Source organism: Bombus bifarius, unplaced genomic scaffold (assembly GCF_011952205.1).
Source record: "Bombus bifarius isolate JDL3187 unplaced genomic scaffold, Bbif_JDL3187 scf7180000007977, whole genome shotgun sequence".
Taxonomy (NCBI): domain Eukaryota; kingdom Metazoa; phylum Arthropoda; class Insecta; order Hymenoptera; family Apidae; genus Bombus; species Bombus bifarius.
The window spans coordinates 1,671,298-1,696,799 of record NW_022884362.1 but is presented as its reverse complement, the minus strand read 5'-3'; the positions used below and the strand labels follow the sequence as shown (position 1 = coordinate 1,696,799).

Sequence of the window (25,502 nt, the reverse complement as noted above, 5' to 3'; positions counted from 1 at the left end):
TTTGGTTCATATAGATTTATATTTTCATCGATGAAGAAAGAAACAGATTATGAAGACAAATGAAAGACATCGTTAAAATTTTGTCGTAACGTAAAATTCGCATGACCGATAAAATACATGAAATTTATCGTCGGCAAATAGACGAAAGCAAGATTTCGTAATTGTTTAAAATTTCGCATACAAAAAATGTCTACAACATTTGCACATATGCATCGTATATTACGTAGAGAATGCATTCTCTCGATAGTTTTCTCCTAAAACCTTAAATATTACGGTTCGTATATAAAATTTTCTATTTAATTAATATATTTGTTCTTTCGTGAACACTTGCAATTAAGATTAACGAGTATCAGAGCTCGTAAACGTTTCTTGAAAATCAGTATGCAATATAAAGTGTTCGTAACTGTCAACACCTTAAGAAAGCGTAGTCACAAAGACACGTTATAATCGAAAATTTACAAAACATGACACTTTATGTAAATAGTATTATCATACAAGTAGGACAATATGAATAACATTTAAAAGTACAATTTTGCGATATAAACTTAATCGCTACAAACAAACGTGAACAACGAAGCAAGATATTCGTAATTATTTAAACAAGTAAATGGAAAGCAATTACATTCTAGTACGGATTTAATACGAAATAAGTAAGCGTCATTCGTATTCCTATCTCATTTTCATAACAATCCTATATTTTAAAGATCATAACTATTCGACTTAAGCATCGTAAAACAATTTACGTATTCTTATAAAACATGGCATAAAATAAAGGTAAATGCATTAATATCTTGCATATGCACAGCGCGCAAGTATTTCTTTAGTACATCATTTTCCATATTATGCTGTATACGTAAAGCATTTGAACTGGCTCGATAATACATCGTTGTAGCCTTAAGAACCAATGTTGTAACAAATTCACTTCGATGGTCCACTATCTGTAACGAGATAACGAGTTTAATATTCAAGCGCACGATACGTAACGAGCAACATCTATGGATATAGATATGCTACAATGGAAGGACAAATTTTCTCAAATATTTTTCATTACAGATCGTCCGTAAGAAGCGTAGTTGAACGCTATTGAAAACGATCGTATCTCTTTGCATAGGAAAAAACGAGTCTTCGAATGATATGCGAAATATAAAAAAAAAAAAAAAAAAGAACGGGTTGTATCGAGCTACTGTCCGAAAGAATTATATGCATCAAAGTAAACGTTTCACAGTGTTCGGATATTAAAATCACTCGTTACGAATATCCGCTCAGACAATGCATGTTTCCGAAGACCGTTCTTGAAAATTCCTAAAAAACAAGCGTTCGAATTTTTCGAAGTGATTCTTCGATAATAATTAGTCGTTCGAATAATCGTACGAAATTGGCCACTATAACGCGACGATGAAGTTTAAGGGAACCAAGCGAACGAATAGAAATCATTCGTGTACTTTTTATTCTTGAACCAATTAGTTGTACATTTATGTTACTACCGCGCAAAGAATTAGAATTCAGGCAATTTTATCGGCGATGACAGAAAGCAAAGGGCTTAAGGGTAGTACACGCTACGATGACTACGGTAGAACCATAAGGTCGGTAACTACGTTGTCGAACATAATCTTTTCATACGATACGTACCTACGAAAATATTCCTATGTATTAGTGCTTGGTGTTGTCCTCATTTTATCACTTTTATCCGTGTCCACCGTTTCTGACCTTTGCTCTAGAGAATTGTCCGACGTCACGCCATCCGAATGATCGTCCTCGTTGCTTGGCCTCTCGCGACTTTCAGCATCCTGTGGTTCCAACAGAGGCATATCTAGAGAATCCGAAGAAATACGCCTAACGCTGCTTGCATGTTCGGCTACGTCCGATTGCATCTCCTTCGCATCTCGCACGTTGTTCAACGAGTCGGAACTTAACGAAGGAAAGTCTAGCGTGGTTTTCATTTCTAACGAATCGGAGCTTCGACACAACGGATGATGCTTTTTATCCATATTATCTTCCAGCTCCAGAGAATCCGTACTCGTTTCCATAACGTTGCTCTCCCTTTGGAGAGGCAGTACAGTTTCCGGTTCCTCCGGCTTCGAGATTGATTGCACACCAACTTGAGCTTCGATTTTCTCAACGTCCGTAATTTCGATTTGCGAAATGTCCTCCGTCGTATCATCCTGCCGATCAAATTTCTCCACGTTCGACTGAGCTATTCGTATGATCTCGTCGATCTCTTTTATTCTCTTCTCGTAATCATCGGATCCCGACGTGCTCGCGTTGAACGAGCCAGCCGTACTCGTGTCGATCCTCGTTCGCGGTAGACTTTCCAATTTGTACTTGTTCTCGGGACTTTCGTGCTCCAGCAAGTCCTCTTCCTCTCTGGCGCGCAATTCGATCAAGTGCGCTTCCCTGCACGCTTTTTCCAATCCTTCGAAATCCTTCAACGAGGACAGTGAGATATCGTCACCGTGACCGGATCGGCTAGTCATGTACCTTCTTGGAAGACTACCGTTATTAACGGAATCGTGCGAACCGCATTGTAATCTCTTCGAATTTTCGGCAGCGACGGCGCTCTCCAAGTTTTCGAATTCTTGCAACGAGCTCAACGATACGTTATCGTGATCGGATGGTCTAGTGAAATACTTTTTACCCGTTAAGACATCGTAATCGGGTGTGCTTCCAAAGCTACCGCGCATACTACCCACGCTTCCTATCGATTCTTTATGGCTACCTAAACTTCCAAATCTACTACTGCCAGCTTCAAAGTCGGTAATTTCCTCCTCTTTGATATCTTCTAGAGGGCCTCGATCGTACTCGATATCGTAGACTCGGGGATCGGCATGAAATTGCATTTCTATCCATTTCTTCCCTCCTTCGTATTGCTCCTCGTCCGAATACGACTGCGAATACTGATCGTCGTTCGAGACTTGCGGTGGACTTTCTTCCGACTCGAAATCGAATAATTCGTTATTTTTCGACGTTTGACTGGTCGACACTTGCGAATCCTGCTTGTTTTCGGTTATAAGGTTCTCAAGATCTCGATCGTACTGTTTGCTACTCGCTTGCGGTATGGAACTAATACGTATACTTTTACCTTCGGAATCGTATTCTTCGGCCTCTTTGCCGACTTCCTCTATAACTACAAAGTCGTCGATGATATCAGGCTTGTCGACCATCTCGAAAGAATCGCTATCCGGCGAATGACGGTCCGATTTCTCCTTTCCTACGACCGTATCGATGGACACGCCCGATGTTGACGACGTCGACATACTCGTCTGCTGTATTATCGATGGCGTAGACGTCTGCATGGACATTTCAGGACTCTCGCTGGACACTCCCGCCGCAACGTATCTTTGCTCCAAGAGCTCGGACTCGGTCGTCGTCGGTACGTCCAACGTTACTTCCTCCGTGTCCTTTTCGGCCGTTGCCGCGTCGATAGTTTCGCTCTCCACCTTTTCGAAGGATGATTCGGTCTCGGACGTGGTTTGAGTCGAAATCACCTGGGTGCATACGCTCTGTACACCGTGTTCGGAAACCCGTGATGTCATTATATCTACAGATCGAAGAGTACCGGGTATCGCGGTCAAGGTAGACGTAGCGAAATCAATTCCCTTGGCGTCTTTCGTCGTCAGTTCCTCCGTGGACTCAACCTCGAGAGCAGCGTTATCGAGGACCTGTGGGAAAATCATTTCGGAAGATCGCTTCATACGGCAAGGTATACTGCTGTAGATGTTGTCTATCGGTTCGTCGATCGGTATATCGCTGCCCGAAGAATCCGACTGTTCGGTGTGTTCTTCCTCCAGAGCACCGTCCAGACGTTCTTCCACTTCTTCTTTCTCCGCGTCAGTTTCGGAAGGCACCAACGTTTCCGACAATTCGCTGGTACTGTCGATGCTACCAAGGTGACCGGAACTCAAAGACGTCAGAGATTTCATAGACTCGCGCGAGCTCATCGTGGTGGCTGCTGTATGGTACTCCTGAGAGGTTGGTTTCGAAGAGGAAGAATGCTCGATAGACATCATCGCGGTTTCGTATTCCGAAGCCGTCGCAGAAGGTACGCCACAGGATTGCAAAGCCTCTACGTCGGAAGAACTAGGTCGGCTGCCGCTACCGATCTCGTAATCGCAAGATTGGTAATTGCTACTCTCGCCGGAACTAGAACCAAGATCCGCGTCGCTGTCAGATGCCACGCGTTTAGAACTTCTACCGGGTTTCTGTCGTCTTCTGAGTACCGGGCGTGGCAAAGCCAAAGAAGAACTTTCGTCTTTATTGTCAATGTCCGAGCCTGATCTGCTAGCAGGTACAGGACTAGGATGTTCCTCTTCGTCGTCTTTCGTATCTTCGTGGACGGTTATCGCAGCAGTCTCTGCGTCAGACTTTTCGGTTTTGATCACAGGTGTGTCTCCTTGTAGATGTACCGGTTCTTCGATACTGCTAGAAGTGGATTCTTCTAATTCCACTTTACTTTCTGTACTATCTTTCGTTTCGTACGGCATCGACTTATCGATAGGAGATTCGCTCTTTACAGCTTCGGTATCTGATTCGTGCGGCTGTTGTTCAGGGAACGACGGTGTGTATAAAAATGGTAAATCGTTCGGAATGGATTCGGGTTGTAATTTAAATCGGAACTCTGAAGGGGAATCTTTAATTTGAATCACAGTTTCGCTATTTTCGCTTAATTCCTCTATCAGGTCTTGTTTCGCTGCTTCTAAAGATTCTTTCACTTCGGCTATTTCTTTTTTAACTACCTGATCTAGAACGGTTATAGCGTATCGTGCGCTTAAATCAACGCTAGGGAGATCGTCTTTTTTTATTTTAAAGGCACAAGTGTCGGAAGGAACTGTCGTGGATCTTCCAGGCTTATCGTGTTTCTCCGTAGCTTTCTCCATATGCCTTTTATAGTCGTCGCCTAAGGGTTTCATTTTCGACAAATAAGCTTCCGTCCATTCCTTTAACACGTCATCCACGCGTACTGGTTTCTCAGAGTCTGTCGTTTCTTGCCATACTTCCTCCGCGGGTTTCTCGCTCTCCTTTAACGATATCGTCGTTGTTTTTTCCAATTTCAGTTCGATTCCCGACTTCGAAAGGATTTCCTCGCGTTTAGAAGTTTCGCTGACCGAAGACGCGTCCTCTTTGCTCGTTTCCTCTCGAGTTTCTTCCTCCAAAGATTTCTCTGTCGTAGTTGCAGGTAGAACCTCGGCACGTTCTTGCGAAGCGGACTCGTCCGCTTGTAAAACCTCTCGCTCTTCCATCGCTTCCACGATTCGTTCGCCAGATATTTCTCGTTGAATACTCTCAATGTACTCTTTGATAGGCGTCTTCGCGTCGTATTCTCGTTGTAACGTGTCTACCAACTCCTGACAACTAACGTCCAATTTGTTTTCCACCAGTTCGCTTTCAAAGTCTTGTTCGCTGACAGGAATCGCCGTTAATTTCGTCTCACCGACCGAGGAAGCCGTACTTTTATCGCGACCGTTGTCCGCGACCGTCTCTTTCGTCGATTCTATCACGCTGATCTCTTCCGAAGATTTAGTACCGGATTCTTGTTCGTGATCCGTCGATCCATCCAACGAGGATAATCGTTCCTTCTTCTTCATCGATTCGTAAGCTTCTAACTCCTGGTTGAAAATCTGAGACGGTTGCAGCGTTTCTGATATTTCAATTTTCTCGTCACCGATCATCCAATCGACGGGTTTAATTTCAAGTCCGCGAACTTTCGGTTTCGGGGAGACCAGTGGAGGACTTTCGATCTCGAAGCTGTCTGCTCTTCTCGTACTGATCGTCGGCAGATCCTTCTGCATCGGGATAGGCTGAGAAGACTCCTGTACCAAGGAATAATCTATATTGGTATCCTCGGATACGGTACTAGGACTTATCGTTATATCCCGTTCTTGATCCATCTTATCGAACGAATCCATTTCGGCACTCTCGTGCAACGACGGAATTCCCCTGCTTGTCTGCTCGGATATTTTATGTTCGTCCATTTCCAAAGAAGGCACGTCGACCGAATCTTCCCTGGATTGACTGTCTACGCCAGGTTCGAGAATTTCCAGAACTCTGGCACCTGAAATCTCCGATACGATCTTATCCCGAGGCAAACTAACGTCACTCTGGAAATCTCTTTGCAATTCCACTTGACTGCTCGACTTGCTGAATCGTTGTTTCTCAGATTGTGCACTCGAGATTGGTTTCGACACGCTTTCCAATTCGTTCGTATCGACGTCGATGGTTTCTTCGAAATCTATTTGCTCCGATATGCTGCTAGGGCTCATCGTAATGTCCCTGTCTTGCAGTTTAGCCTGGGACGACGAAAGAGGAAAACTTTCTTCTTTTTCCTGCGGAGACGATTCCTCGTCTTTAGTTATATCTTCGCTGACGCTTATACTGTCTCTCGTAGAACTTTTGTCCAGGGATTCTTCCTGTATCGACGACCTCAGTCTCGGCGATTCCATTAAACTTTCGTCGATTTTCATTTGTGCCGCTTGCTTGTCCATCGTTTTCCTCATGATACTTTCGAACTTGCGCGTCAAATCGTCAGCCAGTTTTTCGTGATCCGTTTCAACGCTTTCGCTTATAATTTGCTCCAGATATCCTTTGCCGAGTAGTTCTGCTTTCAAATCCTCTGCCGATTTTGCTTCGATTTCCCTTTCGATCGATTGAATCAAAGTCTCCGCTATGGTACGTGCCTCGATCTCTTTAAACTTTAGCCGTTGCTTTTCCTCTAAACTTTCTCTCGGTGTTGTTACTTCTTCTTCCATTGCTTCGCTCGCTTCTTCTTCCTTCTTCGATAAGTCTTCCTCCTCCGTTTTCCTCCTCTCGCTTGGAACGAATTGAATAACGTCGAAACTTTCTTTGCTTTCTTTGCGCGATTCTCCTTGCGCGAGCGTTTCGATGTGATCCGAGTCTGCAACTGGTTTAGATATCCTCTCCGTCGCCGGTTTCCCTTCTACCGTTTTCACCTCATCCTTCTCATCGTCCCTTTTTCCACCGATATCTTTCTTTATCCGAATGGCTACGTCGGCATCGCTTTCTCTTAACAGGCTACTACCCGCCTCGCGAGTCATAACTCCCTCCTTGTCGGATAACTTTTTCAACGTCTCTTCCTTCTTCGTTTCGGTTCTCGATTCGGAGGCAGCTGCGTCTATTATTTCTTGCGTATCCGTCAAATTCATCGACAACTTTTGAATCGCCGTTTTATCTAATTCCTCGTGTTTGCTTTTCTTCTCCTCCAACGTCTCGGTCGGCGATTCTTTTTTTAATCGCGACTCCGACGATTTCTTCCTCTCCACGCGTTCCTTCTCCTCCAGCGTGATTACTTTGTCCCTACCGTTGGAAATCTCCGACGACACCACTTCCTTCTTTTCCGTCGTAGTGGAAGTTTTATGATCGATCTTCGAAGTGACGGTGGCGAATTCGCCCTTTGCGCTTTCCATGTCCTCGAACATTTTGAAAGCTTCTTGCGGATCGACGAACGATTTGGAAAACGTTTGTGTTTCGCTCTTCGTGGTTAGGTGCTCTTCCAATTTTGAAGTCACCTCTTCGCTCGATTTTTTTTCCGTTATCGTGTACGATTCGCTTTCTTTTCTAACGTGCGTGTCCTTCTTTCCAGCTTTATCCGATGTTGGCTTGATATCTATAACACGTTTGGGAATTCGAGATTCGAACTCTTTCTTTTTAGTTGTCGGCGAAATTTCTTGTTCCTCCGTGCTTAATTCCTTGTCGCTCTCGAGTTTACTCGGAATCTGTTTTAGTTCCGTTATACTCTTCGGTTTCGTTTCCTTTTGCATTTTGTCCTTATCTATCTTTGCCGTTGAAACGGGAATACGCGACTCGAATTCTTTCCTAACGTGCTTCGTTTCCATCTCGGTTACCGTCTTCTTATCGAGCGTAATCTCTTCTTTCTCCTCTTTTCTCGATTCTTCTCTCTTTCCTTTGATTTCTCTGTCTTCGACCTCTTGGATCGATGAGATCGCCACAGGAGATGCTTTCTCCGATTTTTCTTCTTCGATCGACCTTATCTCCTCCTTCGTCTTATCTTTGACTTCGATTTCCGTCGCTCTTTCACCTTCCAGCAATTTTTGCATCTCTTTTCTGATATCACTCGTAAACGTAATCTCCGGTGTAACTTCGCTCGTAGATTCCACTTCGTACACACTTTTCGTTTCGATCTTACTCTCGGGAAGTTGAACTAGCGCGGCGGCTAAAGCCTCGCTTCCTCCTTCTACTTGAACCGATTTTAACACCTGCTCTTGAACCAGAGTGCCATCTTTCTGCACCTTGTAGATAATGGTAGTTTCTTCCGTTATAATGCGTCTTCCAGTCGATTTCTCTCTAACAACGTCTTCCTCTTTTATCTCCGGCGTTCTAACTCTTTCCCGCACGATTACATCCGTAACAACTTTTTCACTTTCCTTCTCCTGTTTTTCTACGTGTTCGACAACCTCGTCTTGCGCCTCTTCCCTTTCCGTCTCCCTTTCCGTCTCCCTTTCCGTGATTACCTCGCGTTGTAACTTTCTCTCCACCGGAGCTTCTCTTATCACGTGCAATTCCTCCTCTTTTTCTCGCGCGTCGGTTATTTTCTCTTCTTCCGTTTCTTTCTCCTCGATATCCTCTACTTTTTCCTCGCCACTTATTTCTACGCTAACTTTCTTCGTCGCTTCTTGCTTATCTTCCTTCTTTTCTTTCCTACTCTCTTCCTTCGCAGTTACTTCCGCGACCTCTTCTTCCTCCACTGCTTCTTCTTTGTATTCCATCTTCTCCTTTGTACTCTCTTTCTCTGCAGCTACCTTTGCGATAGCTTCCTCTTGTTCTTCAATCGCTTCTTCTTTGTATTCTTTCTTTTCTTTCGTACCGTCTTCCTTTACAGTTACCTCCGCGATCGCGTCCTCCTGCTCTCCTCGTTTCTGTCGTTTTAGACTCTGGTCGACACTTTCTTGCAAAATTACCTCGCTAACAATTTCTCGCTTTTCCTTTCGTTCCTCCTCTATACTTTCTTTCATCCTCTCTTCTTCCGTACTTGTCTCCACCCTCTCTCTTATATCTTCTTCCTTTGTCGTTAATTCCAGCCTTGGTTCTTCCACCTTCTCCTTTACTTCTACTCTTTCCTTTATGCTTTCCTGCGGCATACTTACTTCCACAGACTCCGCAACATCCTTATGTCTCTCCTCTACATCCTTCGTTTCTTTCGCGCTTAATTCCATAATTGACCGTTTTGTATCTTCTCTTTCTACCTTTACATCCTTTACGATATCTTGTACAGGTACTTCGGCGATAACAATTGCTCTATCTTCCTGCCTCGTAACACGTTCAACTTTTAACTCAACTAATTGATCTTCCACCATCGCGCCACTTTCTTCCGTCTTCTGCGTCGTGTCGAGTGATTTTTCTTCGGTCGGCACCTCTTTCTCGATATGCTCTTCCCTTTCTACATGCTTATCCTTTATTTCTAGAGGTTGCATAGAAAGCACGGCATCCGTCTTTTCCACATCTTCCTTCCTTTCTCCCTTTTCAGTCGTTTCATCGAGTTTCGCTTTGGCTAATTCTACTTTAGCACTTACATCCACGTAGGTTGGTTTACTCTCGTCTTTTTCTTTCTCATCTTCAGAAGACAATTTCATCGTTTCTTTCGTCTCCTTCCTTTCCACCTCTTTCCGCTCTTCCCTTTGCAAGCTAACGATTTCTCTGCTTTCTTCCACCTTTGTAACTTGCTTCAATTCGGTCACGTACTTCTCATCTTTGTCCAGCTTTTCTTTGTCGCTCATCTTAGTTTTCGTTAGCTTCTCTTTCTCGGACTTTAACGAGTCTTGCTGAAGCAACTTGGGTGGAATTTTCGTGGTCTCTTTCTGTATCTGTTCCTCGAAATACTGAGCCTTCTCCGCCACCGAGCACTCGGAAATATCAGGTACGTTCAAATCTTCCAACGTTTCGGACTTGTCCATCTGCTGCACGATATCCGCCGTGTCCTCTGTGGTAATATTATGTATATACTCACTGTCGCTTTCGTTTATCGTTAACTGCGACGTTCTCGACATTTCGGACTCCGATCGTTGATAACTTTCGCGTTTCCTTGAAATATCCTCCCAGAATTTTCTCTTCTCTGAATAGGTTTGTCTCTCGACACTGGGCGACAAGTCTTGCTCTTGTCCGACTACTTTACTGGGATAACTAGCATCTACAGATTCTAAGGAACAAGCCGCTTTTTGCGCAAGGAATTCGTGGATAGTAACAGCATCTAGAACAACCAAGAATTATGCTCACATTACTTTTTATTAGGTAAATACATATGCACGAAATACATTGCGTATATTTACAGTTTCGCATATAACTCTTAAAGGATTACACGATCAAACTTTCACAAACATAACGAGTAAACACGATTTTTATACTTTGTAGCATTCTTTTTAGAACGTTATTAGACACAACACTATCGTAAACTCTGTTTACTGTACACATAACAATTTCTTCTTGAAAAGAAATACAATTTCAAAAATAAGTTTCGTCACCGAGGTATCGTTAATTTCATTAAACTTGTAACATGCACATAACAGTACATAAACATTGATATGCATATAACTCTAAATCCCTTTATAAACTATAATTGCTTTTTTCTATCAATATCCTTGGATATTGGTATCCTTCGAGACTTAAAATTAATATCCCATACGGTTGTCTATGATAATGTCGAGGACGGCAGTTTTGTCTGCAATTATAAGTACAGAAGATTGCGTTAATACTAAGCGATAACAATCAAGCAGAAATATTTTCTATCGATAGATTCTCGTAACGCGCGTGTAAGCGTAATTCGTATTTTTATATCATCACGATGACTTTTTTCGTTAATGCTCGTTTTCCAAACGAAGCTCGCGTGAATCGAGCCAAATTTCTAATTATACCTAATTACGTTACGCTAATAGGTTAAACTTTAAATAAAAATAATAGTAACTGTACTCAAAGCATGGTGCAAAAGAGAAAGAGAAGGTTTGCATAGTAAGTTAATTTTACGAACACGATAAAGATGAGAATAGTTTGTGGAAAGTAAAAGGCACGAATCATCGCTCGTTCATACTACGATATTTTCTGACCTGAAATAATACGCACAGATTCATCTTAGTTTCTCATCCGAATTATTACATTTCTATAGGTATAAGATTATAAAAATATGTTCTCTACGAGCATCGAATAAATTTGCGAAAATGATATATACAGGGTGGTTGGTAACTGGTGGTGCAAGCGAAAAGGGGATGATTCTACGCGAAAAAACAAATCGAAAATATAGAATAACAATTTTTCGTCCGAGGCTTTGTTTTCGAGAAAATCGACTTTGAATTTTCGTTCGGTACGCGTGCTGTACGTTACAACGGATCTCGCTGTAGATCGTTGTCTCTATGGAAAAATTAAAAAAAAAAAATTAAGCTAGTCATCTTTTCCATTTATTTAGCAAGTTACTAACTTGAAGTCGAAAATATAGAATAAAAATTTTTTTTTTAATTTTTTCCATCGAGACAACGATCTACAGTGAGATCCGTTATAACGAGACGCGATAAAGTGCACGCGTACCGAGCGAAAGTTCAAAGTCGATTTTCTCGAAAACAGAGCCTCGAACCAGAAATTTTTATTCTATATTTTCGACTTATTTTTTCGCGTAGAATCACCCCCTTTCCGCTTGTACCACCAGTTACCAACCACCCTGTATATAAAATAAATTTTGAAAATCTTACAACAGAAAGCTTTTGTTATTTTTTGACTTGGAAATCTAGTCGTCGAATATGTGTTTACCGTATAAGTAATGATCAAATGCGTAATTACAACGACGAAATTGAATCAACGTGTTAATATTTTCAAAAGATAGCGATCGTAGGAAGATATTTACATTGCTGAAGTAAAAACAAATTTCCAAAGCGTGTACGTAAAACATGGTATATCGTTAAAACGTTGGATTATTTTCTAAATTATCTTACGAGACGTGCGATTAAAGTATAAAAATATTTAAAGTCCGAGATTCGTACAAAAATTAAAATATCGAAGAAAGGAAACGTTAAAGTATTTTTTTTTTTTTATAGTACAACATTCTTCTTTTCTTTTAAACCAACATATTCAACATTATAATAAAAGACGTATTTTTATAGCTCGAAAGTAAAAATAACGATTAAGAGTAAGCTTACATGATGCAGCTACTTTGTAAATATACGGAATAAGACTTTACTCTATATTCAACTCATCGTAGATCAATTACAATTAATTAAGTTTCGAATATTTTAATAAGTAATATAACAGTTCTCGTTTCCGTTTGTTACTTTGTTCTACAGAAATCAACGAAAGACATGATATACGTAATTAAATAATTATAAACGATATCAAAATATATATAAGCGAAAGTTTAACACAATCCTACATATATTCTCTCATCTGTTTTAAATTTTGTATTATCCGTATTTTTAATTTAATATGCGTTACGAAATAAGTCCATTTGTCGGACAAAGTGTAATAATATTTGATTCTACTCCGAACAAAGGTATATAATCGATAAGATTATTCCAACGATTTCTTGGAGAGTCCTACCTCACGGTCAGTGACAAGTAATCCATTGTAATTCGTAGAATATTCTGAATTCCTCGATAAACATTATGTTTAACATGATGTCGAGTCGTATGATATTTACTGTATATGTTTCGTAATTGTACAACATATATAGCAATATTATAACGAGCAAAGAGTGGATAACACAAGGGACAATATGCAGTGCGTTCTTGCAATACATTCGATACATAATTGGTCAAACTAGATTTAATATATATGAGATTTTCATCAGAGTCTAAATAGCACAATATTTCTCGCTAGAAAGCGTATTTTCTATATTCGTGTCCTTACCATCGACGCATTTCGAATTAATTTATTCATTCGGATCGACTTCTTCGATGTCCGTATGACAATCGCTGATCGCGTCGTCACCAATATCTTTCACAGTTAACGTGTTCTCCATTTTATTGATATTTCTCATAATAACTTGAGACGCTGCCAGAACGTCCAAATCTTCGAGCAATTCTTTATGACTGCAACAGGCTTCTTGCATATCTTCCTCCTCGGATATATCCATATCTTCCTCGTCGGTATTCGACATAACCACGATATCCGGCATGCTACTGCCCAAGCCGTTTCGCGGCTCTTCTTCCCGATACATTTTATTTCGCACTTCTACGGAAAACGGTCCGTCACCTTCCTTCGTCGTTATCGTTTCTCCGCTATAGTCGCAAAATATATCGCATCTCGGTTTCACGTAAATCATCGAGTGTACTTCGTCTTCGCCTTCGAAATCCTCGAGATCCGTATCACCTTGACACGGAGTTTTGCCAACCTTGAGGTTATTCCGATCCTCTTTTCGCTCGTTTTCTGGCTCGCTGGCATAAATTTCGTCAACGTCCGTAAGGTCTTCGATGAAATTATTCGGCTGAGACGAGCCTTTATCATCGGGTGACAAAAGCTTGGAGCCTTCGGCCTCCACGTCGTCCGACGTTACAGAAATAATCGGTCCTTGTTGTTCATCCGCCGTATAACTCAATGATCTGATTTGAGAATTAATGGACGTTAACTCTCCTTCGGAATCGGTGTCGGAGAAATGTAACGACGTATTGTTAATCATAGCGTTCAGTTTTCTACGCGTCGATCTCAATTTACGCTTTACTTTCGCGCCTGTAACACTTTCCTTCGATTTCGAAGGACTCGAGTTTCCATCGACCATCCGCGAACATTCTACGGTCTTTTCTGCATTTTTCCCCGTCTCTGAGCGATCGTTGACTCGATTAGGATCTAAAGAATCTGTACCGGCTACGATCTTATCGATGGATAATCCCTTCTGGTTCGCAGATTCAAACGTGCAATTTTCCTCCTGTTTGTCGCCTGATTCTTCCATGACGAGAAGCGACTCTCGGCAATAAGTTTCTTTCTTCGTCTTTTTTAGATTTAGCGCGCAGATCTTAAGTGCAAATTACTAAAGAACTTAAAAAAACCTGAAACTGAAAATTGCGAAAGAAAGAGGAAATTAATGCTCAAAACGAACAAAAATACGAGAATAATATAAAACTGGCGTGTGTTATGGATAAATAAAGTAAAATCAAAGAGTGTAACAGATATTTAAGTACACTGGATTTAAGTAAGATAAACTCACATGTGTCAAATTGTGGTAGGGTGATACTCAAAAGAAGATAAGTTTTAAAGATACTGCTTCCAGTAGTGGTTCGAATCAAACTAAACAAGGTTCGTCATAGCTACGTCGAACGTTTGTTGATACTGTTACGCATAATTAAATTAAAGAAGCCTCACTCAACGGTCGAGCCATAAGCAGATTAACTTTTCCTCTTAAATAAAAATAGAATTACAGTGGAATTTTGCTACCGTATGGAGCGTGATTGTTTTGAAAATAACTTGTCTTTTTCGATGTAATAGCGAATTCACCTAAATTAGCATAAAAATCGATCGTCGTTTATTTTATCGCAGTCGTACGTGTTTGTGATCGTTAAAACAATTTGCATGTTAAAAATACATAGTTCCTTGTCGTATTTCAATATACATATATATACATATACATACATACATAATATATACAGGGTGGTTGGTAACTGGTGGTACAAGCGGTAGGGGGGTGATTCTACGCGAAAAAAGAAGTCGAAAATGTAGAATAACAATTTTTCGTTCGAGGCTTTGTTTTCGAGAAAATCGACTTTGAATTTTCGCTCGGTACGCGTGCGTTATAACGGATTTTTTCACTGTAGATCGTTGTTTCGATGGAAAAATAAAAAAAAGGATTAAGCTAGTCATCTTCCATTTATTTAGCAAGTTACTAACTTGAAGTCGAAAATCTACAGTGAGATCCGTTATAACGAGACGCGATAAAGTGGACGCGTACCGAGCGAAAATTCAAAGTGGATTTCCTCGAAAACAAAGCCTCGAACGAAAAATTGTTATTCCATATTTTCGACTTCTTTTTTCGCGTAGAATCACCCCCTTTCCGCTTGTACCACCAGTTACCAACCACCCTGTATATATACATATATAGATTTCCTTTCTTTGCACCTTGCATTTGAATATTCGACGACACCACTCGGTGTCTTGGAAACCACGTCTCACTGTGATTTATAATTTTTATATACCGTTATAACAAAGTAGAGGATATTATATTTGAAATTTTCTAATTTGTCTAATATAAAGCGAATAGGTAGAAATGAATATCATACCTGTTCGTTCTTTTTGTAAGGTGTCAGTAATAAATTTCTGTTCGGAAGGCGAAGTATCTTTAGGTTCGTCGCCTTTTTCTTTTTGTTCCATCTTGTATTTCGATTCGTAAGAATCCAATTTTTGATCGATAATATTTGAATCTTCGTAATCTATAACGAAAGAATGAACGACCTGATTAAATATACGTATCGTACGTAGCACATGTACGAGTATTATCGAGGTCCAGCGCAAGAGGAAGCTACGCGTCACAGCAATAACGTCGTTTTTATGGAAAATTTTGTGTTTCGATAAAAATTGCATAATCAAGACTACTATGTTTTTACTTAAACTTGTTAATACGAAGGTAGTGTATCTGAGGAAATGTTTTATTCTTCATTCTATTTCCTATATGCTTAGATCTGAAAATTTGATTAAAGAGAAGGAGAACTACATGGAAGTTACTTTACATTTAGAAACATTCACGGTAAAAGCAGGAATTTTCTTACGTAGTTATCGATTAAGGGATAATAACTAAACACCAAGAGATTTCGGAATTAGTAAAAATCTCGTTTTTCAACCTTTTGTGGGACAAATCCCTTTTGCACTGGATCTCTTGCCCGACATTAAAACGTTCAACAAATTTTACCTTTCAATTTCTTCTGTACTTCCACTTTAGTCGTTATTTCTGGAAGAACGATATTCAATACACAAATTGGTTGTTGAGGTGGCTCTCCTTTCGCAACTTTTGGCTCTCGCATAAACAGCATCCTGGCGACAGGATCTAACAACGGATCTTTCACTTTTACGTGAAAAGATAAACGATTCTGACGAAACGCTTTGAACGTAAATTTCAATTGTACACCCGATTTCGTCACAGGTACTAAATTCCCACTGAATTCGATATAAAGATCTTTCCCATCGAGCGCCTACAAAACAAATATACTAGTTAATACGTTTCTATCAAAATTACGTATATTCTTATGCTACTTTACAGCAAGCTCTTTTGTATGTGTACATCAAATTTTTGTTATTTTATCTTTAACAAGCTCTATCGGTTTATAGGAAGATATCATCTTCGCAAAGAACAAAGGACACGCAAACGCGTCACATTGATTTACTGGAAAACGAGATTTGAAATAAGAAATCTGATTCTGCATCGTCAGCTTGTTCTTTCTCGTAAAATTATCGCTTTTTGAGTTGTGCCGCTTATTCAATAACATCATATTGGTAAATTCAGGTTGCTGCTCCTTTACTGTCTTTTTTTCGTTTCTTCTTCTCCTTCTTGGTCGATGATCTCGATAATTAGTAATTAGTAATCAAACAATATCGTATTTGATATCATTTCCTTCGGTCGAATTTATATCGAATACACATTTTATTCGTCACTAGTCGTCATTAGGAGGCTCGAACGCCACTCGTTATTACTGGAATTAATTTATACAAAGAAATTGTCAACTAACATACATGCATATGTATATGCAACTTTAGCCGGGCAAAAATATGATTATTTATCCAGCAACATTGCAGAAACAAATTATTTTCACCCATGAGAATGTTGGTATTTTTCAGAAGAAATAATATTTAAAAAATAGAAGTAATTAAACATTGCAAACATAAATCTTAAATCTAAATCGCAAATGATATGTCTCCTTTCCTTCGAGATCGTTGAACCGTACCAAAATTATTTCTAGCATAAGAATCGTGTTGCTGGTTACGAACAAGTCAGAAAATATCGGTCGCTTTTACAATATAAATTTCTACGAAATATCCTCTACCAACTATTCTTCGACTGTTCGTTACTGCTAAAATAAAACTTATTCTATCTCAAAGAGGACGTCTTATGACAAGACAGAGCCAAGAAGCCAAAGAAGAATTCATTTTCACTGCTACGAAATTTCGCTTGTTTCATCTTGAATACGTCATCCTACCACGCTATCGGATTGAAAAGTGGTCCGTTTTTTCGTCCTAGTCGGAAGATTGAACCTGTACATATGCTTGTTAATAAACGTTCGTAATTAAAAAATGCTACGATACCAGTCGTATTTATTTTTAGATGTTTTCCATGATCTTTGGATTGGAAGAATTTTGTTTAACCGTAATGCAGAATTTGTATGCTTTTTTTAAGAATATAGCTACGCACGAGTTATGTCAGTTAATTTTCCCTAAATTTCACCAACAAATAGAAAATACGCACATTGCGTTAATCAAATATTTCTTTAATTATTTTATTATCAAACGAGCAACTCGTTGGATATTGATCACTCTCAGTTGCTTATCGTATAATTTAAAAAAAAATGCTTCGCGTTACTTGTAAAATGTTCAAATACATGTAATACATTTTTTACAAGTACATTTTTACATGTAGAATATCGCCTATTTTTAGTCTTACAAAGGAATATCCCCTGATCAATGAAACTTATGTATGACGTAGTTTTCGACAAAATATCTCACACGTAAAAAAATACGTGCTGGCATTCGTGTTGAAGGATTCAAAACAACCCCCAAAGTTGGGGCTTGGTAATACGTTTTACAGAATATTTGGAAAACTATCAGATTTCGAAAAGTGATTCACACGTAAAAATTGCACATCGTACGTCGCACATAACGACAAATCGCGATGAATATGCAACAGATTATGACGATTCGTATCGAAATGTTCCAAGATTAAAGTATAAAACAACATATTACGCATTACGTTACCACGTTAATCCTGCAAAGGTTCTTCGGTGTTACAAAATCAAACAGAAAATATTCGATATCCATAGCAGAATTATGGAACATGAAATAAATGGAATCTGTTGTGCGTAAAAATAAAGAATGCGTATTAAAGCACACGCCATTACCAAAAATGAATAAATCTTTGAGATCTTTGAAAGAGACGATACTCGTTAATAATAAATCGAATAAAATAAAACTACATACAATCGACCCTCCTGTAACGCGATTAATTCGTTCCGTGTTACATCGAAACTGTATTATAAAAATATCGTGTTACAGAAGGGCTGTCCAAGTATTAAATATGCAATTAAATTTTGTATTTAAATTTTGTAATTTTTGTTGTATTAAATATTGGGAATTCATAGCAGAATTATGGAACATGAAAGAAATGAAATCTGTTGTGCGTAAAAGTAAAGAGTGCGTATTAAAGCACACGCCATTACCAAAAATGAATAAATCTTTGAGATCTTCGAAAGAGACGATACTCGTTAATAATAAATCGAATAAAATAAAACTACATACAATCGACCCTCCTGTAACGCGATTAATTCGTTCCGTGTTGCATCGAAACTGTATTATAAAAATATCGTGTTACAGAAGGGCTGTCCAAGTCTATTAAATATTGGGAATCCATAGCAGAATTATGGAACATGAAAGAAATGAAATCTGTTGTGCGTAAAAATAAAGAATGCGTATTAAAGCACACGCCATTACCAAAAATGAATAAATCTTTGAGATCTTCGAAAGAGACGATGCTCGTTAATAATAAATCGAATAAAATAAAACTAAATACAATCGACCCTCCTGTAACGCGATTAATTCGTTCCGTGTTGCATCGAAACTGTATTATAAAAATATCGTGTTACAGAAGGGCTATCAAAGTCCATTAAATCGTGCCATATGGAAACCGTGGTGTAAGAATATCACGTTATAAGACAATCGAGCGAAATGCATCAAAGAAAAGAAAACGAAAAATGTGAATACACGCGTTCTTCGGTTCTTACAAGTGCGATAAAATAAAATTACGTAATGAACGATATTTACTTCAACATCGCGGCTTTTTACAATTTCGACAAATTCCTCTTGCCTTTCCAAGGTATGCAGTCCCTCCTTTCCATCGGTCATACACAATATTCTTAATGTTGCTTCGAGCACATCCATTCGTTTCGAATATATTACGAAACTGTATGAGAAAGATATTAACATTTTAGAAAAACTGCTAATCCAATCAAAGCGATGTCGGCGTTAATACGTACTTCGTAATATATGGCACAAATAACGACTCTTCGTACAACTCGGTTGCCATTTTCGGAACTGCGCCTATATTTCGGCAATCCATTAGCCAAAATCGAGCGGATACGGTCGTAGTAAAGGATACTGTGTCATTCATAAAAGTTAACGGTGTCGAACCAGTAACATCTTCCCATTGTGATTCGCTCGTCCCACCTAAATGTAAAATGAAATAGAAGGACATCGCGTTAAAAAGCGTCACTGGTTTCGCGTATATGTGAAATATCGTTGGTCCGGGTTTCCGACTTTAGGGGTCGATGCCATATATCAAATTTTGTCGTATTATCGATTATCATCGATCGCACCACGGAGGATGAAATTTGCCGCAATATACGAAAGTACGTACGCGTAGAGAGTACCGACAGGATTTATTATAAAAAATTTGTTAAACCTCGTTGCCAAGGAGATAGGGTAACTTGACGATGGTTCGCGAAAATCAAAGTAGCGATTTCTCGTTAGAGGATGAATCTGGAGAAAAGAGTTGGAAATATCGGAAATATCGACAGTAATGTTCTAAGTCGTATTACTGAAAATAACGCCAGACAAATGAATAGCAATTCGAACGAATGTGCAATAAATAGTTCTACCCTGAAGAGATAGATACTTAATGAGTTTCAATTACGATTACTTTACCTGCAATACTGCACAACAGGCGTAGCGTTGGTGTCTCACCACCGTATTGATTGATCATTCCTTTATTTGCAGCTTGAGGTACAGGTATTGTAAGAGTAATTGGTTTGTGAAACTTTCGTCTTCTCGGTTCGATTGTTATCACGGGTGAAACGGCTACGCAATTTCCTAGTAGCTTTGCTGTAAGCTCTGCCGGAATCACGTGGGCCTATGAAAAGCAACATCCACATTTTTCCCGATTATCGTCGGTTTACGCGATACGGTTCGTAGAAATGTTCCGAGGTACGATGCATTACGATCGAACTTACTTGTAAGCCGACTTTGATCTTCTTCGTTAACGCTCCTGGTGGGAAAACAGCTTGAACGTCGTTGGCCACGCTCGAAGTCAAAATTCCACCTTCGGCGCCGATTACGTGAACTTCCTGTTTAATTCTCGTGATAATGGCAAAGTATTGGGGAAAGTCTGTCGTTATTATTCGAGTGATTCTGCCAGAATGAGCAGCGCTCATTTGTGCATCTGCAAAATAACAAGCTCGTAAAATCTTGTTACGTTTCCATCTCGATACGAAATACGTAAGCTATATTTCGGAAATACCATATGGAGTATTTAACAAAGTAGTATCATTGTCAACAGAATTATCATGCTCTTTCCAGGTTTCTCCGTTTTCACTTCTGAGGATAATGATTTCCCTCTCTTTGCCTCGAATAGACGCGAAATGGGGTATATCGATTAGAACAGGCCTGAAACGAGATACGTCCAGTTCTTGATAACAAAAAGGACATATCGTCGTGTAAAACGATTCGCAGAATGATATTTACCCTAGAAACGTTGCACCGACCGGCCCCATCTCCATAATACGAGTTGCTAAAGCCTCTCCTTCCATTAAAGGTGGAGGATTCGCAATTTTAGTAGGTTTTATCAATCTACACGTAACGCGAATTGGCATTGTCGCTCTGCGTGGCGGTACGATAATACGTACACCGCTGTGTCTACACCCTTTCATAGCACCTCCACGCGCATCCACCAAGAAACTTACTAAAAATCTAAAAATTGAAATCTCCATTGTAAATATCATGTAGCACCAGCTTACCGTAAAAAGATAATTACTTGTATAAAAGTGCGCATATTTTTCGATTCGCTTGAAACTGTGAAATCTGCGATCAGATAGCATAGACAAGGAAGCTCAAGTTGAGAGTTTAATTAAAAACTAATATGTCGATCGACGCTAATCGATAAAATCTCTTGGTAAAATGATTAAGGCCACGTTTGATAAATCGACTACACCTTATGACGAACAGTCCAGTAGAAAAGGAAAAGATTGTGAAACAAAAATAGCGATTAATCCAAAAATTATCGACTTGAACGACGCATTGGAAAATATATGTGTATCTTATTTTTACTTTCATAAAGAAAGATCACAGTAATTGATTAAAATTATAATCTGGCTTTTTCTGATAAACGTACAGAATATGACATTAACGAGAAAAATACTTTTGTGTATATTAATAAATATACAAGTAAATCGAATAAACTTACTGTTAAATGTTTCTCTTTTCGCGATTTTTTAAACATTTTACATACTATTTTTGGCGAATACTGTATTGTGAAACGAATACTCACACGAGGTGCGTCTTTCGTTTATCGAAATTTACGTTTGAAATAGGCATCTTTACGAAGCATGCATTTATCGAATCAGCAAACAGACGAGCGAAATGAAAAGTGAAGTTAGCACGCATTGCTGTGATTTTTCTTTAGAATAAAAGGTTATATGTATAATAACGTAACGTGACTTTACATTGTACAATGTACTTGTGAAATCAGACATACGAACTTTAGCGATAAATGTTACTTACGATCTGAAATGAAGTCGGCTAAAATGAAAATATTTGATTTTCATTAATAGGAATTCTGGTATAAAATGTTACGCTACAAATGCTTGATACGTCATTGAACGATGTTATATTTCCAAGTAATTTACTTTAGCGACTATTGTATAAAATCGTGTTTACATACCCCAAATTAAATCCATCAGTATCAAAGTTTTCTGCTAGACAATAATTATTGCTTTGAGTGAAATCCTGTTTTTCTTCTTTTGTGACTAGTCGAAAACAACGCAGCAGATTACGTAAAACGATCGTGACGTTTAAAAACAAGCAATAAGTGTTTTACCTTGTCTGTGTATTGGATCGTCTCGTGTAACATCAATAGGCAGAGAATCGTCTCTCAAACTTTTCATCAAATCTGCTGTAAGATATCGATACGGCTGCTCGCTGATCAACGCATCCGAACCTGTAAACAAATATCTCGATTGAGTTTTGTTTCATAAAAATATTTCGTTTCTTTCGCATTTTATTACTCTAACATTTACATTTATTCTAACAAAATATAATACCTATGGTTTAGCTTTGTTTAAGTCTGAGCGTATATTTTCCTGTCTATAGAACGTAAAATACAATAATATAACTTGATTTACAACGCATGCGTACAGAATTACTCATTTCACGGGAAACAGACATAATAATACTTGTTAAGTTACATATTAAATTACGTATACGCGTAACAATGTTCTGTTATGAATAAACATCGTACCTCCTTCGTCTTCGGAGTCAGACATAAAGCTGGTCTCTTGCAGACTTTCAGGAGCGATCACTTTGTACTTCTCGTCCCAATTTTTGTTATCAGGTGCCAATGTATCGTAAGACAATCCTTTCAATACCTCCATTACAGATATGTATCCTAATTTTTGAGCTATATTTAATGCGGTTAGTCCATCCTAGAACAATTTTTGGTATGTACCATACGTGTTTCTACATTATTACAAATTAATAACGTTCCACAATTACAAAGCGTATACGTGTATATACAGTTGGAGGAAAATGTATCGAAATATTATTACTCACATTGGTTCGTGCTTTATGCGAAGCATTTCCCTCCAATAAAGCGCTAACAATATGTGCATGACCTTGTTGAGCAGCCTGATGCAATGCGGTGTAATTTTGATTAGATTTTACGTCGATAGTCGCGCTATGTTTTAAGAGAAATCGAATCATAGAAAGGTTTCCAAAATGTGCCGCGACGTGTATCGGCCGATAGCCAGTTTCCGTTTCACTCTCTACATTCGCACCATTTTTCACCAGGATAGAAGCCACTTTAATAAAATCTTCTTGAGCGCATAGATGCAACGCAGTGAGACCATTCTAAACAAAACGATCGTTATCCTTTAACGATGACAATTATGCGATTATAAACACGTTTGACGATTATGCGATAAAACAACGCTCGTCGTTGAAAAATAAGAAAGACCGAAAAGAATAATATCTACGTATGAGGTAATTTAACTGTAATTTTAATAACACAACTCCAAGTTGAATTCTTTAACTTACAGAGTACCGATAGTAATACCGTCGTTTGTAAAAAGAAATTCGAAACAACATTTGATCGTATACAATGTATATCAAAGGATATACGTAAAAGTATGAAATTTTCTAACTGGTCGCATTTTTATGCTATAAAGACAAAAATCTAATTGTTCAAAATAATTACAGATAATCGACTATCAAGTCTAGAGATATAACGATATACAAATGTAAATTGATTCGCTCCTCTTCTTTATTTGATTACCAGACAATGCTCCTACCTTTGACTTGTGATTCGGATCAGCTCCATGTTCAATCAACAAATTCGTCATATCATAGTGACCTTTTTGTGCACTTAAATGTAGAGGCGTGAATCCTGCTTTTGATTCGGCGTTCGCATTCGCCCCATTTTCTAAGAGTGTCGAAGCAATATCCATCTAAAGAATTTTGAATCTATTAATTATATATCGCTTGAAATCTTTTTCTAGAATTGCTTAAATCATACAAATAACTTCTTAATAGAATTGTAATCGAATTTTAAAAATATCGAAATCAATATTAAATCGACGACAGACTGCAATGTGAAAGAACTGCCAAAAAAAAAAAAAAAAAAAAGAGAAAGATTGTATTAGAATTCGTTTTCGTCGTCAAAAGCTACGTATCCGGGTTAAATGGTCACCAAAACGAATCATTACAGCCACGTACTATATTGTAAGTATTACCTGATTTTTACGAGCAGCGATATGTAGAGGAGTATGTCCATTTTGCGAAGCTAAATGGGGGGATGCGCCCTTTTCCAATAAAAGATTTGCTACATTTGGATGGTCATAATGACATGCCAAATGTAGAGGAGAAATATCATTCTGAAACGTATTTTAACGCCTTAGTAAAGATTCTACAAATTACGTATAACTAAATAATGAAACGTTTATTTACATAAGATAATGACACGTAAATTGTTATACACTGTGATATTACGATACTAAATTGTATAACACACAGATAGACAGAAATCTGAACATAAAAGGGTAATTAAATATTCATTTGTAAGAGTATTGGTAAAGAATTTTAATATCTAGGTTGACAAGAAATAAAATCGAATTATTAAGAGACACATAATTTTCAGTTTGTACTCGTGTTACATGTAATCGTAACTTTCATTAAATAAAACATATATGTAAAAAAAATGTAGATAACACACATATTGAATAAAAATATAATAATTGATACGTACCTTTCCTTGCGCGTCCAATTTGCTATCCCTTTGCAAAAGTATCTTAGCAACGCTCATGTTGCCATATTTAGCCGCGATATGTAAAGGAGTAAAGCCGTTTTTAGTTGTAGCCTTAAGAGAAGCATTGTTTTCCACAAGAATAGTTGCAACCTGTATACATATAAATACATTAAATAAAACATCGAACGAAATTATAATTAATCTTTTAAGCTGGAAGCTACAAATAATAATTTAGATGCTAAATTGTTATATTACATTTAATAGATTAAATATAATATAATAACTTTGATTAAACGTATATAGTGTCAGATATAATATTTATAGATATCTGATCGATGACCTCATATTACTAACACTTTGTTCTTATGCGTCTTATTCTGATTTGACGTATCGTGAGATAAACGACGCAGCATTTGGTTGTATACATACATATACATATAAGCAAGAAATTAATTTTTAAATATACCTACTTTATACCTTTATGCATAGATAAGAAATTAATTTTTCTCCAATATGTTCAACACAAACACTTTTGCATCGTGACATTGAATTTCTCAAACAATCCTGCTTTTACAAAAATCACTTTGCACGTTTAACGTCTTTAAAAAATATCGGGAAAGTTGTATTAAAAATTATTGCCTATATCGACAAACTGAAATATTCACTCAAGTATTACCTTTACACGTAATAATTATTTCAAGAAATAGAATATTGCTTATTGTCTCCTCTGAATGGACCATTTTTCAAAATATCATCATAGTTTCGTAATGTTCTTCCATGAGTAATAATCACTCTTCTTGAATAAGTATAATCAAAGTACAAAATATACAGGGTAGTTGGTAACTGGTGGTGCAAGCGGAAAGGGGGTGATTCTACGCGAAAAAAGAAGTCGAAAATATAGAATAAAAATTTTTCGTTTAACGCTTTGTTTTCGAGAAAATCGACTTTGAATTTTCGCTCGGTACGCGCGCACTTTATCGCGTCTCGTTATAACGGATCTCACTGTAGATCGTTGTCTCGATGGAGGAAATTAAAAAAAAAATTTTATTCTATATTTTCGACTTCAAGTTAGTAACTTGCT

At 38.3% G+C, this 25,502-nt stretch overlaps 1 protein-coding gene across 1 annotated transcript in view; it reads right to left on the bottom strand.

The window, feature by feature from the left end:
• The window catches only part of LOC117204142 (ankyrin-3-like), a 35,147-nt gene continuing 9,645 nt past the window's right edge, over positions 1 to 25,502 (bottom strand). The window contains exons 11-28 of the mRNA XM_033441276.1: positions 24,422 to 24,571; positions 23,910 to 24,050; positions 23,469 to 23,624; positions 22,732 to 23,028; positions 22,421 to 22,604; positions 22,001 to 22,120; positions 21,845 to 21,929; positions 21,685 to 21,702; positions 20,650 to 20,874; positions 20,426 to 20,571; positions 20,139 to 20,347; positions 19,834 to 20,038; positions 19,167 to 19,356; positions 18,955 to 19,093; positions 15,839 to 16,118; positions 15,213 to 15,362; positions 1,630 to 10,216; positions 1 to 938 (exon numbers count right to left, since the gene is read on the bottom strand). Coding sequence (XP_033297167.1) covers positions 1,644 to 10,216; positions 15,213 to 15,362; positions 15,839 to 16,118; positions 18,955 to 19,093; positions 19,167 to 19,356; positions 19,834 to 20,038; positions 20,139 to 20,347; positions 20,426 to 20,571; positions 20,650 to 20,874; positions 21,685 to 21,702; positions 21,845 to 21,929; positions 22,001 to 22,120; positions 22,421 to 22,604; positions 22,732 to 23,028; positions 23,469 to 23,624; positions 23,910 to 24,050; positions 24,422 to 24,571 — 11,268 coding nt within the window. The 3' untranslated portion in view covers positions 1 to 938; positions 1,630 to 1,643. The remainder of the gene's footprint in view (positions 939 to 1,629; positions 10,217 to 15,212; positions 15,363 to 15,838; positions 16,119 to 18,954; positions 19,094 to 19,166; positions 19,357 to 19,833; positions 20,039 to 20,138; positions 20,348 to 20,425; positions 20,572 to 20,649; positions 20,875 to 21,684; positions 21,703 to 21,844; positions 21,930 to 22,000; positions 22,121 to 22,420; positions 22,605 to 22,731; positions 23,029 to 23,468; positions 23,625 to 23,909; positions 24,051 to 24,421; positions 24,572 to 25,502) is intronic.